The sequence below is a fragment of the Diabrotica undecimpunctata genome, chromosome 5, assembly GCF_040954645.1.
Source record: "Diabrotica undecimpunctata isolate CICGRU chromosome 5, icDiaUnde3, whole genome shotgun sequence".
Classification (NCBI taxonomy): Eukaryota; Metazoa; Arthropoda; class Insecta; order Coleoptera; family Chrysomelidae; genus Diabrotica; species Diabrotica undecimpunctata.
Genome location: NC_092807.1, coordinates 3,218,007 through 3,231,187, shown reverse-complemented (window position 1 = coordinate 3,231,187; position 13,181 = coordinate 3,218,007). Strand labels below are relative to the sequence as shown.

At 32.2% G+C, this 13,181-nt stretch overlaps 1 protein-coding gene across 1 annotated transcript; it reads left to right on the top strand.

Moving 5' to 3' along the window:
- Positions 1 to 122: 122 nt before the first annotated feature.
- Positions 123 to 5,029, top strand: LOC140440986 (uncharacterized). Its single transcript, XM_072531348.1, has 4 exons — positions 123 to 990; positions 1,042 to 1,132; positions 1,350 to 1,478; positions 4,495 to 5,029. The coding sequence occupies exons 1-4, from the start codon at positions 349 to 351 to the stop codon at positions 4,944 to 4,946; spliced, it is 1,314 nt and encodes a 437-aa protein (XP_072387449.1). The 5' UTR covers positions 123 to 348; the 3' UTR covers positions 4,947 to 5,029.
- Positions 5,030 to 13,181: the final 8,152 nt, after the last annotated feature.

Here is a 13,181-nt window from a genome sequence, read left to right as displayed (position 1 = left end):
ACAATTTAGAATTATTAATAAAAATAAATTATAATTCAAATAAAGATAATGTTCATGTGTTCATCATTGTACCATGGATAATGTTCATTTAACGTAAACTTAGACATAACTAAATGTCAAAATATTGGGCAAAACAAACATGAAACAAATATAAAATTTAAAATCCATAGATAACATTTCAAATGAGGGTTTTACCGAATGATATACTGAATATTAGTAACTTTATACATTTATAATTTATAAACAACAATTTATTGTATACGCTTAGATAAAATATTTATTTCTAACTACTAAAAGCAATATACATTTTGGGACACTTTTTAGGTTATTATTATTATCTGTATAAAAATGGAAATTGTACATATTTTGGTAATGTTGCTGTTTGGAACAGCTACAAACGCTTATAAAGATGATCTAGTCGATCCTCATGAAATGGTTTTGGATACAGGCCGTCACGGAATGTATGTTGATGAAGAAATAGTTCTAAAACCATCTTTTAGTGAAGGTGATATAAACAAAAATCAAGAGTGCTATAAAGCTTCATTAAAAGAAGAAACATTGGCAATTATGTACTTAAAGAGAACTATTAGTCTTTTACTTTCAAGCAGTAGTTTAGAGCAGAACAGTGTTGATGAATACACTGGTTCTTATCAGTATGTGTCAAACAGCGAGGAACACGAATTTTTAAAGACTTTTGTCAATAGTAAAGTGATAAGTGAAGAACATATGAGAAGACTGGATACAGTCTTGAGCACCTTATTTTCTAAGTCAAACCAGGATAGTATGTTTAAGTTTAATACATGTATTTCAAGAGAAGACTTGGCCGAAATCTTTAATTCGAAGTTTTTGATGGGTCTATTCATAGTTATAGGTTTAATTGTACTGTTTGTTTTCCTCAAAAGCAACTATGGGTTTTTGTTCATTATTGGGTATTTCTTGACAGTTATGTTAATTGTCGATTATGGGATGAGGTATCATCAACTTTATGAGGTATGTTTGTATCATATTTTATTTACTTTGTGTTAATTTGTTCGATTTTAGGCTGCAGAAGAGCACAATCTTGCTTTAAAATATGATTCAGTCTGTGATACAACCAAAATGACTTGGTCAGAATATTTTAAATTTACCTTAAGTAAGTAATATCAATCATATAGTCTTTATTTGTATCAAGTTAAGTTATCATTGTAAAAAATAAGGTAAATAACTAATATGGTGTATCACCATTATTGTTTAATGTGAATTGAATCAAAGTTAAGTTGAGAGAACAAAAGACTTCTTAGAGTATTCCTACCTTAAATGGTGCTCTGCACATTGAGCACATTTAATTAACATATTGTGTTAAATTTTAGGCCAAAAAGATTGTGAGAGGAAGATTGTAACACCTTTAGAAGTTGGTCTTAATCAACTGAAACACATCATAATTGTACCATTGGAATCTGTGGGTGCTGGTATGGGGAAATTTGGTGCACAGTTGTGGGGTAAATATAAAAATATGCTGTCTATTCTGATTATTTAAGTTTTTCTGAACATCATGGATAGTGAAAGAATTGAAAATCTATTATATAAAATTTTGTGTCTTTCCTAAAGGAGCTGTAGTTCTTGTAAATATTTTTTTAGATAAAATAGTTCTTGGTTGAGACATATCACAAAGTGATAATGAATTCTGAACACTACACTCTCAAAATTCTTCGTAACAAAAATAAACTTTTGGAAAACAAATCTACTGAAACATATTCTGTTATTGATGACAAGATACTTATGCAGCAACTTTGGTTAAAAGAACTCCATACTGAGCTTGAAACTCGTAAAAACAATGGAGAAAATGACCTTACCATAAAATATGTGAATAGCTATCCAAAGATAATGAAATTTCGTTCATAATTCTTCTGCACCACAATTTACAGATTAGCTTCTTATTTATATGAATCTAAACTCTCTTATGTCCAAATTTAATGAATTTATAAGTACTATTCAACTTTTAAAACCTCACATTATTCTCCTAACAGAAACGTGGCTGAATTTTTCTATTCCCCATGCTATTGTAAACATTGATAATTTTACTATATTTCATAGAGATAGAGGTACTCATCGAGGGGGAGGTGTATGCATCTATTTAGCAAATGAAATTACCAATACTTTTTCCATCGGTAATAAAACAATAAAAATACCCGGTATACAAATTATCCAATTACTTATTACTAATAACTCTTTCATATTTAATATAGTTTGTATATACCAACCTCCGCATACAGTGCTTACTCAGGACAATATGCTTATTGACAAACTTGAGGAATTATCATCTTGAAAACCTCATTGTTGTTGGAGATTTCAATTTTCCAGAGATTAGCTGGCTCCCTATTCCCATTACTGATACTATCAATTCCCAAAATTTGTTTAAAAACTTTATCATGCACTCAAATTTATTACAACTCATAACTGAACCTACAAGATTTGGAGTCAACAATAATCCTCCAATTTTAGACTTATTTTTCACAAATGACGATCAATTAATTTCTACACTTGAAGTGTCCTCACCTGTGGGTCTTTCTGACCACTCGCTTATTACTGCTCACATTCAATTTAGTTTAACACCGCCTTGCAAAAATAATTTTGTAACATATGCCACTACTGATTCTTTACCTCCTTTTTCCTACGGACTCACCTCCTTTTTCCTCAAACAATGTGCAGAATCTGTAACCATCCTTATATCTCTCATAATGAATGCTCCTGGAAATTGGCTTCGGTTACTCCTATATTCAAGAAAGGAAATAAATTTGATTGCAATAATTATCGTCCAATCAGCCTGGTTCCTATTGTCGGCAAGGTCATGGAATCGATTATTTCGGAAGCTGTCTTGAGTTTCTTCTTCAAGAAAATGTCATTCCTCACCAACAGCATGGCTTTATCAAAGGTCGTTCAACAATCACAAACTTACTCTATTGTGTAAATGATTGGTCATTATCTTTAAACAATCGGCATCCTGTCGATGTAATCTACTTAGACTTCTCCAAAGCTTTCGACCGTGATCCAAAACGTCGATTACTAGCTAAATTGGATCACTATGGTATCCGCGGAAAGTTAAACATTTGGATTCAAGATTTTCTATCCGACAGATACTTCAGGGTTCGTGTTAGGGAAGACCCCTCACTACATAAGCCAGTGTAGAGTGGAGTCTCACGAGGATCAGTACTTGGACCGCTACTTTTTTGTGTCTACACTAGTGATCTTTCGCTCATTGTATCCAGTAAGGTTTCCATTTCCGTTGATGATACGAATTTATATGCGAACCCAACTATTAACCAACATGTTCTTCAACACGATCTTGATGCAATATTCAAATGGTCCTCAGAATGGTTACTTCCGCGTAACATTGAAAAATGTGTTGTTTTACATATCGGCAAAAATAACCCATCACTGCTGTACTTTATTAATGGACATCCCTTAAACTCGGTAACCTCCCATAACCATCTCGGGGTGATAATTAATAGTGAATTAAATTGGTCTGATCACATAGTGTCGGTGTGTAAACGTGCAAACTCGAAACTGTTTTTGATCCGTAAATGTTTTACACGTATATCTTTAACCTCTGTTAGTAAACTTTACTCAATGTACGTTAGGACCTATTCTTGAGTTTGCCAGGTCAGTGTGGAATCCAGATCTCATTCGCGGTAAAATCTCTCTCTCTCTCCAATGGCGCTACAGCCCAAATCGGGCCTTGGCCTCCTCCAAACGATGCCTCCAACCTTGTCGGTCCCGCGCCGATCTTCTCCAAGTTCTCACGTCTAGCAAATTTTGTGCGTCCGCTGCCACTTCATCCTCCCATCTTTTCCGTGGCATTCCTTTTGGTCTTGCGCTCTGCGCGGTAAAATCCTACTTGAAAATGTTCAGTGTAAAGCCACAAGACTGCCATACGGCCGTGTAAGATCTAACTATGAAGATAGACTATTCATGGCTCATCTTAAGACATTCGAGCAGCGACGTCTTCGAGTTGACCTAATTATGTCCTTCCGTATTATAAAACATAATTTTGGGAACCCAAACATCATATTCACTTTAAATCAAGGCGAAAGATTAAGAGACCTTACAAATTAGAGAAAAAACAAACTACTGCAAGGTCCAGGGTGAACTTCTTGCCAAATAGAGTATTTAATATAAATATGGAACAATTTGGATCAAGACACCATATCAGCAACTAGTGTTAATATCTTTAAAAATAAACTTGATAGCGCTTTATTTTATTTATATTCTTGTGTTATTTTCGGACCGCATTATTTATTGTTTCACAATTTTTGTATGATGTACTTAATTGTTTAACTTTACTTAACTTTATAATTGGTATTAGTTTTATAAGGATATTTTTGTTTGCTTTTTGGGCATAATAGGAGCTCATTTCTCTGCTCTTATTTGTTATATAATAATAATATCACAATTGTGTTTTTGTAAATATTCTGAATTTAGCTATCATTAAATGTTTCACCACAAATTATGTTTTAGATAAGCTTCCATTTCCTTGGAACATTTTGATGTTTCCACTGATGCTGTTGTTCATCCTTGGCCTGGTTTTCTTATACGTTTTGGCTGTTAAAAATACAAGCTTCAAACTGAAACTGCTTCACATGTTCAATCTGGAATTGGGCGGCGATAGAAATGAAGAGAACCGGATAGGAGGGCCGGCATTGGATAGGTTTTTGCAGACTTTAAATCACAGACCATTGATAGAAGATACCAGAAGTACTCCACCAAAAGAAGAACCCAAGAAAATTAAAGATAAGAGGACTCCCAAAAAGAAAGAGAAAAAATGTGTGAGTGATAATTCTCCCACCAAAGATGTACAAAATGGCACTAAAAGTGGAAAAGTTGATGAAGTCGAAGAGGTGTCTTCAAAAAATGAGCAAAATATAATTGAATCAGTTAAAGCTGATAGTGAATCGGAAAAAAACCAGTGATTTAAGTACTCATAGTAACTAAGTGTTAAGTTTTATTGGGCATTGTACATGCTTCTTTATTTTTAATAAATTTTTATGAGTAACGTTGCAATTATTTTTTAAGTGAATATTCACCTTCCCAGAGACTGATCTGTTGGATACAGGAGAGGACTTCCTTCCCAAATTACATCACACTGTGAATGTACATGATGTACTCAGAACCTCTGTTGTCCCATCAAGACATTAACTAGTACTTGAAGTGTAGATGCAAGACAAAAGTGTCTGACAGTGATAAGTAATAGAGTAAACTCATTAATCCAGCTGGGATCTGTTTTAAATCCGATATTTTCCATATTAGTCTATTTTTTTGCTGGAATCACTTCAGAATTTACTTTGTATCAATAATCACGATATGTGTCAGTCGCAAACCTTCTGCTAATTTTTCTATTTAACAAAATCTGAAAAAAAAATAGAAAGTTTTGCTTTTTTTTGTCTATATGCTACAATGTAAAGTTTCGTTTTTCAATTTTACATATTTGACTAGCTAGAAAATTGAAAATTTAATTTTTATTAATTAAAAGTAGCAATAATTGGGAAAAAAAAAGTGCAACAAAATAAGTTTTTCCTTTAAATTTTTTTAATCCCTTGAATATAACTTACAGCCTTCTTATTCCGCCTAGAAAAACTGTATAATACGACCGAGACGTCTGCTAAATTCATAATGATCAGTTTAATAGTTCTTGCATAATTTTGCAAACCAGGATCCGCAAAAAATTTGCCTAGGCCCAAAATAAACACTTTAAATAGTCGAAAAAATTTTTACATATAAAGAAACATTTAAGATTTTGGTATTGGAGGAAATGTTCTGGAATGGTTTAAAGATTACTTATTGAATAGAAAGCAACAAGTGAGGATTGATGATATTACTTCTTCTGCAATTAGTGTTAATATTGGCGTACCTCAACTAATGTCTAGAGCCTGACCCACTACTCTGAGCCGCGTAATGTAGGTTGCCTATTATGAATTTGAATCGGGGAAATTACTGACAGACTTACGCATGACGTCCGACATCGGATAATCATTTTTGACTAAAATAGATGTTAATCATTATTTTTCTTTCAAAACGAATTGTCATTACAACAAGCAATTTTAGTTCTATCATATAATGATTTAATGACTCCCTTTTAAACATTTATGTTGTGATTTGATTTATAATTTAGATATATGTTCATATGTGTTGGTTTTTGTATACATGAGTCCCATATCCACTATTTTCCTTTGAGATTAAAACATCCAGAAAAGGCAACGATTTATTTTATTTCTTTTCCATTGTAAGTTTTATTGACTCCTCTTTTTTATCTTTTATTTATATTAATCAGAAGTGTGTCCAGCAGATCATCTACATATTTCCAACGTATTGTGGGCTTTAAATTTTGATTAGGAATATTTGTTTTGAAATCTTCCGTCAATATATTAGCTAATAATGGATTTAAAGCACAGCCTAAAAATTTTGTTTATAGAAATCATTGTTTAAATGAAAATAAGTGTTGTCAGTAGATAATGTCAACAGTTCCGTTATAGCTGACACATTTAATTTGGTTCTAGTTGTTAATCTATCATTTTGTAATTTGGTCCTAAATTGTTTTCAAAGTTTCATCTAATGGTACATTTATATATAGACTATTTATTTATAAAAAAACTTACTTAGAAAATATTACATATTATACAAACCAATGTACCAAATTATATTAACATTTAAAAAATAAAAATAATTTTAATGAAATTTGTGATTTTTTTTCTATCTAATCGTTGTTTTATTTAAGTTAAGCATAGCCCCAGCTATACAGATCCTTTTTTATAGTAATAACTTCAGTTTGTTTTTGAATAATACATCTACAAAAAAGGTGCTACATATTTGATTCATTCATGCCTTGTAATGTGCTTTTTTTGGCTTGCTTAAAAACGTTTTAGAGACCTTTTCTTTGTAATATCAATAAATGAATAATTTCTCCGTTTCGAAATACATTATTCAGCACAGTTATATAAAAATTATTTATTAAATGATGGTTAGTTCCTCGAAAAGCTCTTACTTTTAATATTTTTTGTTGCGTATATGAACATAGGTATATCTAAATTATAAATCAAATCCCAACATAAATGTTAAAAAGGGAGTCATTAAATCATTATATGATAGAACTAAAATTGCCTGTTCTAATGACAATCCGTTCTTAGAAGAGAAATAATTATTATAACATCTATTTGAGTAAAAAATGATTATCCGATGTCGGACGTCATGCATGCGTAAGTCAGTAATTTACCCGATTTTAATTCATAATAGGCAACCCACATTACGCGGCTCAGAGTAGTGGGTCAGGCTCTAGACATTAGTGGTACCTCAAGGTAGTGTCTTAGGACCCCTTTTGTTTATATTGTATTTAAATGATATAAACTTGTTTGTTAAATGTGATTTCTTTAATTTGTATGCAGATGACACCCTACTTGCATGTTTTGATTCAAACTTAGAAAATGCTGTATCTAAAATGAACTCAGCATTGCAGTCTGTTAATAAATATTTAAAGATCAACAAACTAAAGTTAAATGTGTTAAAGACAAAGGCTATGATAATAACAACTAAATACAAATACTCAAATATTGATATTAATACTATTAATCTTCAAATTGACAATGACAAAATAGAAATTATTACAACAATTAAATACCTTGGTTTTCAATTGGATAATTTATTGTCTTTTAATGACCATTTTAATTACCTATTAAAAAAGATTTCTAAAAAATTATACTTTTTTTCAAGAATATCTAAAAATTTGTCAACTGCAACTAAAATTACAGTTTTTAATGCAATTATTCAACCTCACTTCGATTTTTGCTCGTCAGTTATTTTTCTCTTCAATTTAAATCAATCGGCCCAGTTGCAAAAATTACAAAATCGTGGAATGAGAATCATTATTGGTGGAAACAGATATACACCTATAGCAACAATGCTTAGCATGCTGCAGTGGGTTTTAGTGCAACAAAGGGTCTTTTACCTTACAATGGCGTTCATTTATAAAATTTTAAATAATTTGGCCCCTGCTTACTTTTGTGAGTTTATTACACGGAATTGTGATATTCACAATTACCCTACTCGAGGTAAGTGCAATTTACACACAAGTGAAAACAAAAAGGACTGCTTCAAGAAACTCTTTGTTGTTTAAGGGTTTTGATCTGTTTAATAAGCTTCCTCAAACAGTTAGAAGTTGTTCACCTATACAAATGTTTAAAAGCAAATTAATGAACCATATTAAAAGCACCAATAGTTAGGTAGTTGTTTTGTTGTCATGTTTTATGTTATATATTATTGTTTTATATTTTTTTAATAAGTGTAGATACCATATTTTAAGTGTAATTGTTATTTTTATCATACATGAATGTTATAAATTGATTAATTTTGTATGTATTAGGGCTTTCCCTATTTTTGAATCAATAAACTTCTTCTTCAACGCACTTTGAAAAATTGTTATCGGTCAACTAGGAGAGCCTAGGGAATTTTTTAAAATAATAAACAATTTTTGGCTTATAAATAAATAACAAATTCGCCAGGTTCTGAAACTACTGTCTTGTGGCATGGTAAAGTTAAATATGGAATTAAGCCACAATCTGTGGCCACAATTATTGGTTGTGATTGTGATGAAAATCACATTTTTAATTAACTAATATTTGACATTTGACATGGTTGCGATTGTCGGATACGAAAATCCGTATAAACTCTCAATTTTTTGTTTATTGTTTGGATGTTTGGCTGGTAATTGCTGTTTTATCACTTTTGCGTGGTAAAACAGCAGAAGGGATTATTTCCGCATTGGAAATAATCCCTTCTGCTTTCAATTATTCAGTTTATTATAGATAACGTAGAAGAAGCTATGTAGAATTAATAACTTATGAAATGTGCAATTAGGCATTCTAAGGTAATTGCAATATTTATCAACATTATTAGCTTTATTTCCTGCAATAGATTATTAAAAGCCTCTTGTGACTTTCTTTTCTTAAATATTTCACGAACCCAATATTGTATTTGTCGAATTGTACGTTTCGTTTTTTTTTTTTGCGAATTAAAAGAAGCCGACATGATAATAGCGTTTTATTAACTTTACGAACATAGCTTCTTCGAGTAAAATTCGTATTTCAATAGATTGAATGTACGGATGTTAAACTATTGGAATACAATTAGGTTACAAAACATACGTTTTATCGGAAAAACTTAAAATAATTTCAATTTTATCCGATGTCCGAAGCGTAGTTAAAAATTTCGGATGAAATTCAGCGCGAAAATATTCTGATTCGATTCTGACCAATGAGAATACTTTCGGATCATCGTGTCGTCGGAAATCGGATAAAATGGGACAATACGTTTATACCCCCATAGAAAGATTTGGAAGAGCGTTTCTAGCGCCAAATGCGGACGGACCAAAACTAATTTCATTTGTTGATCAATTTAAAATATAGGTTCTGAATTTTAGGCTGCAAAATTCAAAAAGTATGCTTTTAATGGAAAATAAATATATAAAATAAGGCTAAAAACTTATTCTATGCAAAAAAATATATTCGTTCTATTCTTTCGACTATCACCATGATAGTCAAAAACTCCTAAGTGCAAGATACATGCGCATCACACTACAGCAAAGAACTGTACGTTGCCTACATTTGGCGCAACTTTAACATAAATGACTAATTTTAAAAAGCTCGTGTATATAATTTTTTTAATTAACTATACTTACTTTGTTCATAAAACTAATAAATTTCACATAAATATTAGCTTTAATCCAAATGCAAGCTAATTTATATGATTTTTAATACAGATTTTGAAAAATAAAAATAATGTATAAACGTTTAATCGGTGACGTTTCTTTGACCGCTAGATGACGGGTCACGTAAAACATACAGTCTTAACCCATGGTACAAAGAATAATTTTATTACTCTTTGTATTAATCATGGTCTTAACCCTTTTTGTTCCAACGCCGCATATTTTATGTTTTTTAAAAAGTGGGTCTGTAGTCCCAGCCGCCGTGTATAGAGGTTCAAGGTGTTATGATCTCAATTTACCGAAAATATGCGTTGCTTATAAAATTTTAGACCCGTTGGTGTCCCAATGCCGTAGAAATATGTCCGAAAATGTTAGATTTTGTTCCAAAGCCGCAAAATGTTGGCACCTAAGACAGATCATGCGGACCCATTGCCGTATATATCTGTTCACATATTTTAGATATGCTATATTGTAGCACTAGTGACAAAGCTGTTAAATGCATAGGTCGAAGGCATTGAGTTAGAATGTATGGAGAAGTTATACTCCATTCATTGTCGGAAACCTACAACAGAGCAATTCCTATTTCTCATTATTAATAGCTCAAGTATACTACTATTGCAGACTTCTTTCTTTAAAAAAGAAGAATTATTCTAAATAGTGGAAGTGTATACTAAACCCATATAATAATTATGTTATGTTGTTATAATTTAACATAACTATTTATTACGTGTGCTTGGTTGTATAGTAATTTCTAGCCACTTTGAGTCTGTCAAAAAGAAACTAACTTCGCAAAAAAATAATTACTAAATTATTATGTCTGTCTCTCCAACTCCGCCTGAGTTGTCTGATGGGTGGATTGAATAGCTCATCGGATGACACTGCCGGTCCCAAGCCCGGATAAAGAAGGAGGGTCCCTCAGGCGAGGTTAGCCACCTACCTGTGGTAAAGAATCCATACTGGCTCACATAACTGAAGATACTTCAGAAAGGCACTCTGCCGAAACAGCTGTTGTGATAAGATATTATAATAAATTTTGTGGAAGTTTTGAAAACAAAGTTTTCAGTGTTTTATTTTTATATAAAATGAATTTCCATCAAGTAACGGTTGAATCCATCACTTATTTAACTAGACTTTCTTTGGTATTTTTATCTTAATTATGTATTCACATGCACTTTATTGTTATTTATATTACTAATCTAATCTAACATATTTTTTTACAAAAAACTGTACGAAAAAAATGGCTGACACTATTTTGTGGTGAAAAGTCCTATTAGTTTAACCTTTTAAACGCCAACGTTCCCATTTTGGGAACACAGTAAAAAATAAGTTGGATTCAGAAAATATTGAAATATTTTCAAATATTGTAACAAATATGCTTTCTGTATGTCCCATTCTTACTTTCTGTTAGCTGAAATGTTTTTTTTACTTACGGGATTCATCTAGAAACCGCGCAAAATGACGTCCAAATTCATATCACTTGATTTTTTGTGCTAAAGTTGTTACTGGGAGTCGATATGTACCAAACTGTGATTTATTTTTGAATAGAAATACAGTAAATGAATTATATAAAGGAAATATTTACAAAAAACACATTTACGTAACTTATTTCTAAAGATATCACGTTCAGCATTCATTGTTCCCAAAATGGGAACGTTGGCAACAGCGAAACACTGTTATTCAAGGTTCCCTAGAGAATGACCGCGCGTAATTGTAACGGCTTGGATTAGTCGTCACGACGTTACGACGAAGAAAACACGTGGTGTTTATAATAATTTTGAGTTTTAGTTTTATTTCAGTGAAAAAATGGATATATCTTTGGATGCAAAAAGTTTTTATGGGTAAGTTGGTGGCAACAAAAAAAGCATAATACTTAGATATATTTTTATACACTTAGATCATCTATACGAAGGCATAGATTTCTAATACATGCACTCGACGATGTGGAAGCTTCAACGTCCGCAGAACCAGTGGATATTGTTATTCTTCCACCTGATTCAGATGATCAAGGTACTGAAAGCGACGAGGATACTATTGACGATCAGGTGTTAGATATTCCTGATATACCAGACGAAGTACCCGGTGAAGTAGAAATTCACGCTTATGAATCTTCCGACGAAGATAAGGAAGAAAATGTATCGGTTCAACGTAAATGGAAAAAGAGTGAGAAGGTTGGAATTCAAGCTCAAGCTTCCACACCACCAAGAGTAGGCGATGAACACTTGGGCAAATCTGAGTTCGAAATTTTTTCATTATTTTTTACATCTGAAATAGTTCAATTTATTCGTCATAATACCGAACTCTACGCTCATAGAGATAAAAATATTCACAACTTTACTGTTTCTGAGGAACTTCGTCAGTTTTTGGGGTTACTTTTGATAAGCGGATATCACCATGTTCCTTCTGAGGATGATTACTGGTCTACTGCAGATGACATGCAGGCTCCAATTTTTTCGAAAATAATGAGTCGGCAAAGGTTCCGACTTATAAAACGTTATCTTCATATTTGTGATAATGCCAACCTTCCAGTTGGTAATAAAGTTGCAGAATTATATGATATGCTGAAACAAAACTCCAAAAAATTTGGAGTTTTCCATGAAAATCTCAGCATAGATGAATCGATGATTCCGTATCATGGGCATCACTCGGCTAAGATGTTCATAAAAAATAAACCAATACGATTCGGTTTCAAAATATGGATGTTATGCGGACAAGATGGATTCCCCTATAATTTAGAGATATACTGCGGTAAAACAATAGATAGAAAGATGCCTTTAGGTTCCCACGTTGTAAATAAAATGTTAGAAGTAATTGAGAACCCCAACAACCATAATGTATTTTTTGACAATTTCTTCACCAGTTATTCACTATTGTCAAGCTTGTGTGATAGAGGTATTCGGGCATGTGGAACTGTGCGTGAGAACAGAATAAATAAATGTCCATTGGTATCATCAAAAACAATAAAGAAGCAAGATCGGGGAACATTTGATTACAAATCCGATGGTACAGTTATTTGCGTCAAGTGGAATGACAACGCTGCAGTTACAATAGCAAGCAATCATTTCTCCATCAGTCCGCTCCAAAATGCGACAAGAAGAGTAAAATCTGAAAATAGAAAAGAAGTTCCACAACCAAATTTGATCAAGAAGTACAATTTTGGAATGGGTGGTGTCGACCTTTGCGATAGAATGTGTGCTAGTTATCGTCCAAGATTAAGATCAAAAAAATGGTGGTGGAATTTATTTTCTCACTCCTTAAATTTAGCGGTGGTAGCAGCATTCCGTTTCTACCAACACGTAAATCCTGAAAGTACTATAACTCATTTGGATTTTCGAAGAAATGTTGCTATGGCGCTAATCAAAGTTGGAGCAAGCTCAAGAAAAAGAAAAGGTGGTCCAACTTGTCCAGTTCTTAGAGATATACGATTTGATGGAATAAATCATATTTCTAAAAGTAC

Bases quoted from the DNA above. Each gene is read 5' to 3' on its own strand.
- LOC140440986 (XM_072531348.1), top strand. From the start codon at position 349: ATGGAAATTGTACATATTTTGGTAATGTTGCTGTTTGGAACAGCTACA. The intron at 1,133-1,349 runs GTAAGTAATATC...GTTAAATTTTAG, and splicing joins ATATTTTAAATTTACCTTAA to GCCAAAAAGATTGTGAGAGG. The intron at 1,479-4,494 runs GTAAATATAAAA...ATTATGTTTTAG, and splicing joins ATTTGGTGCACAGTTGTGGG to ATAAGCTTCCATTTCCTTGG.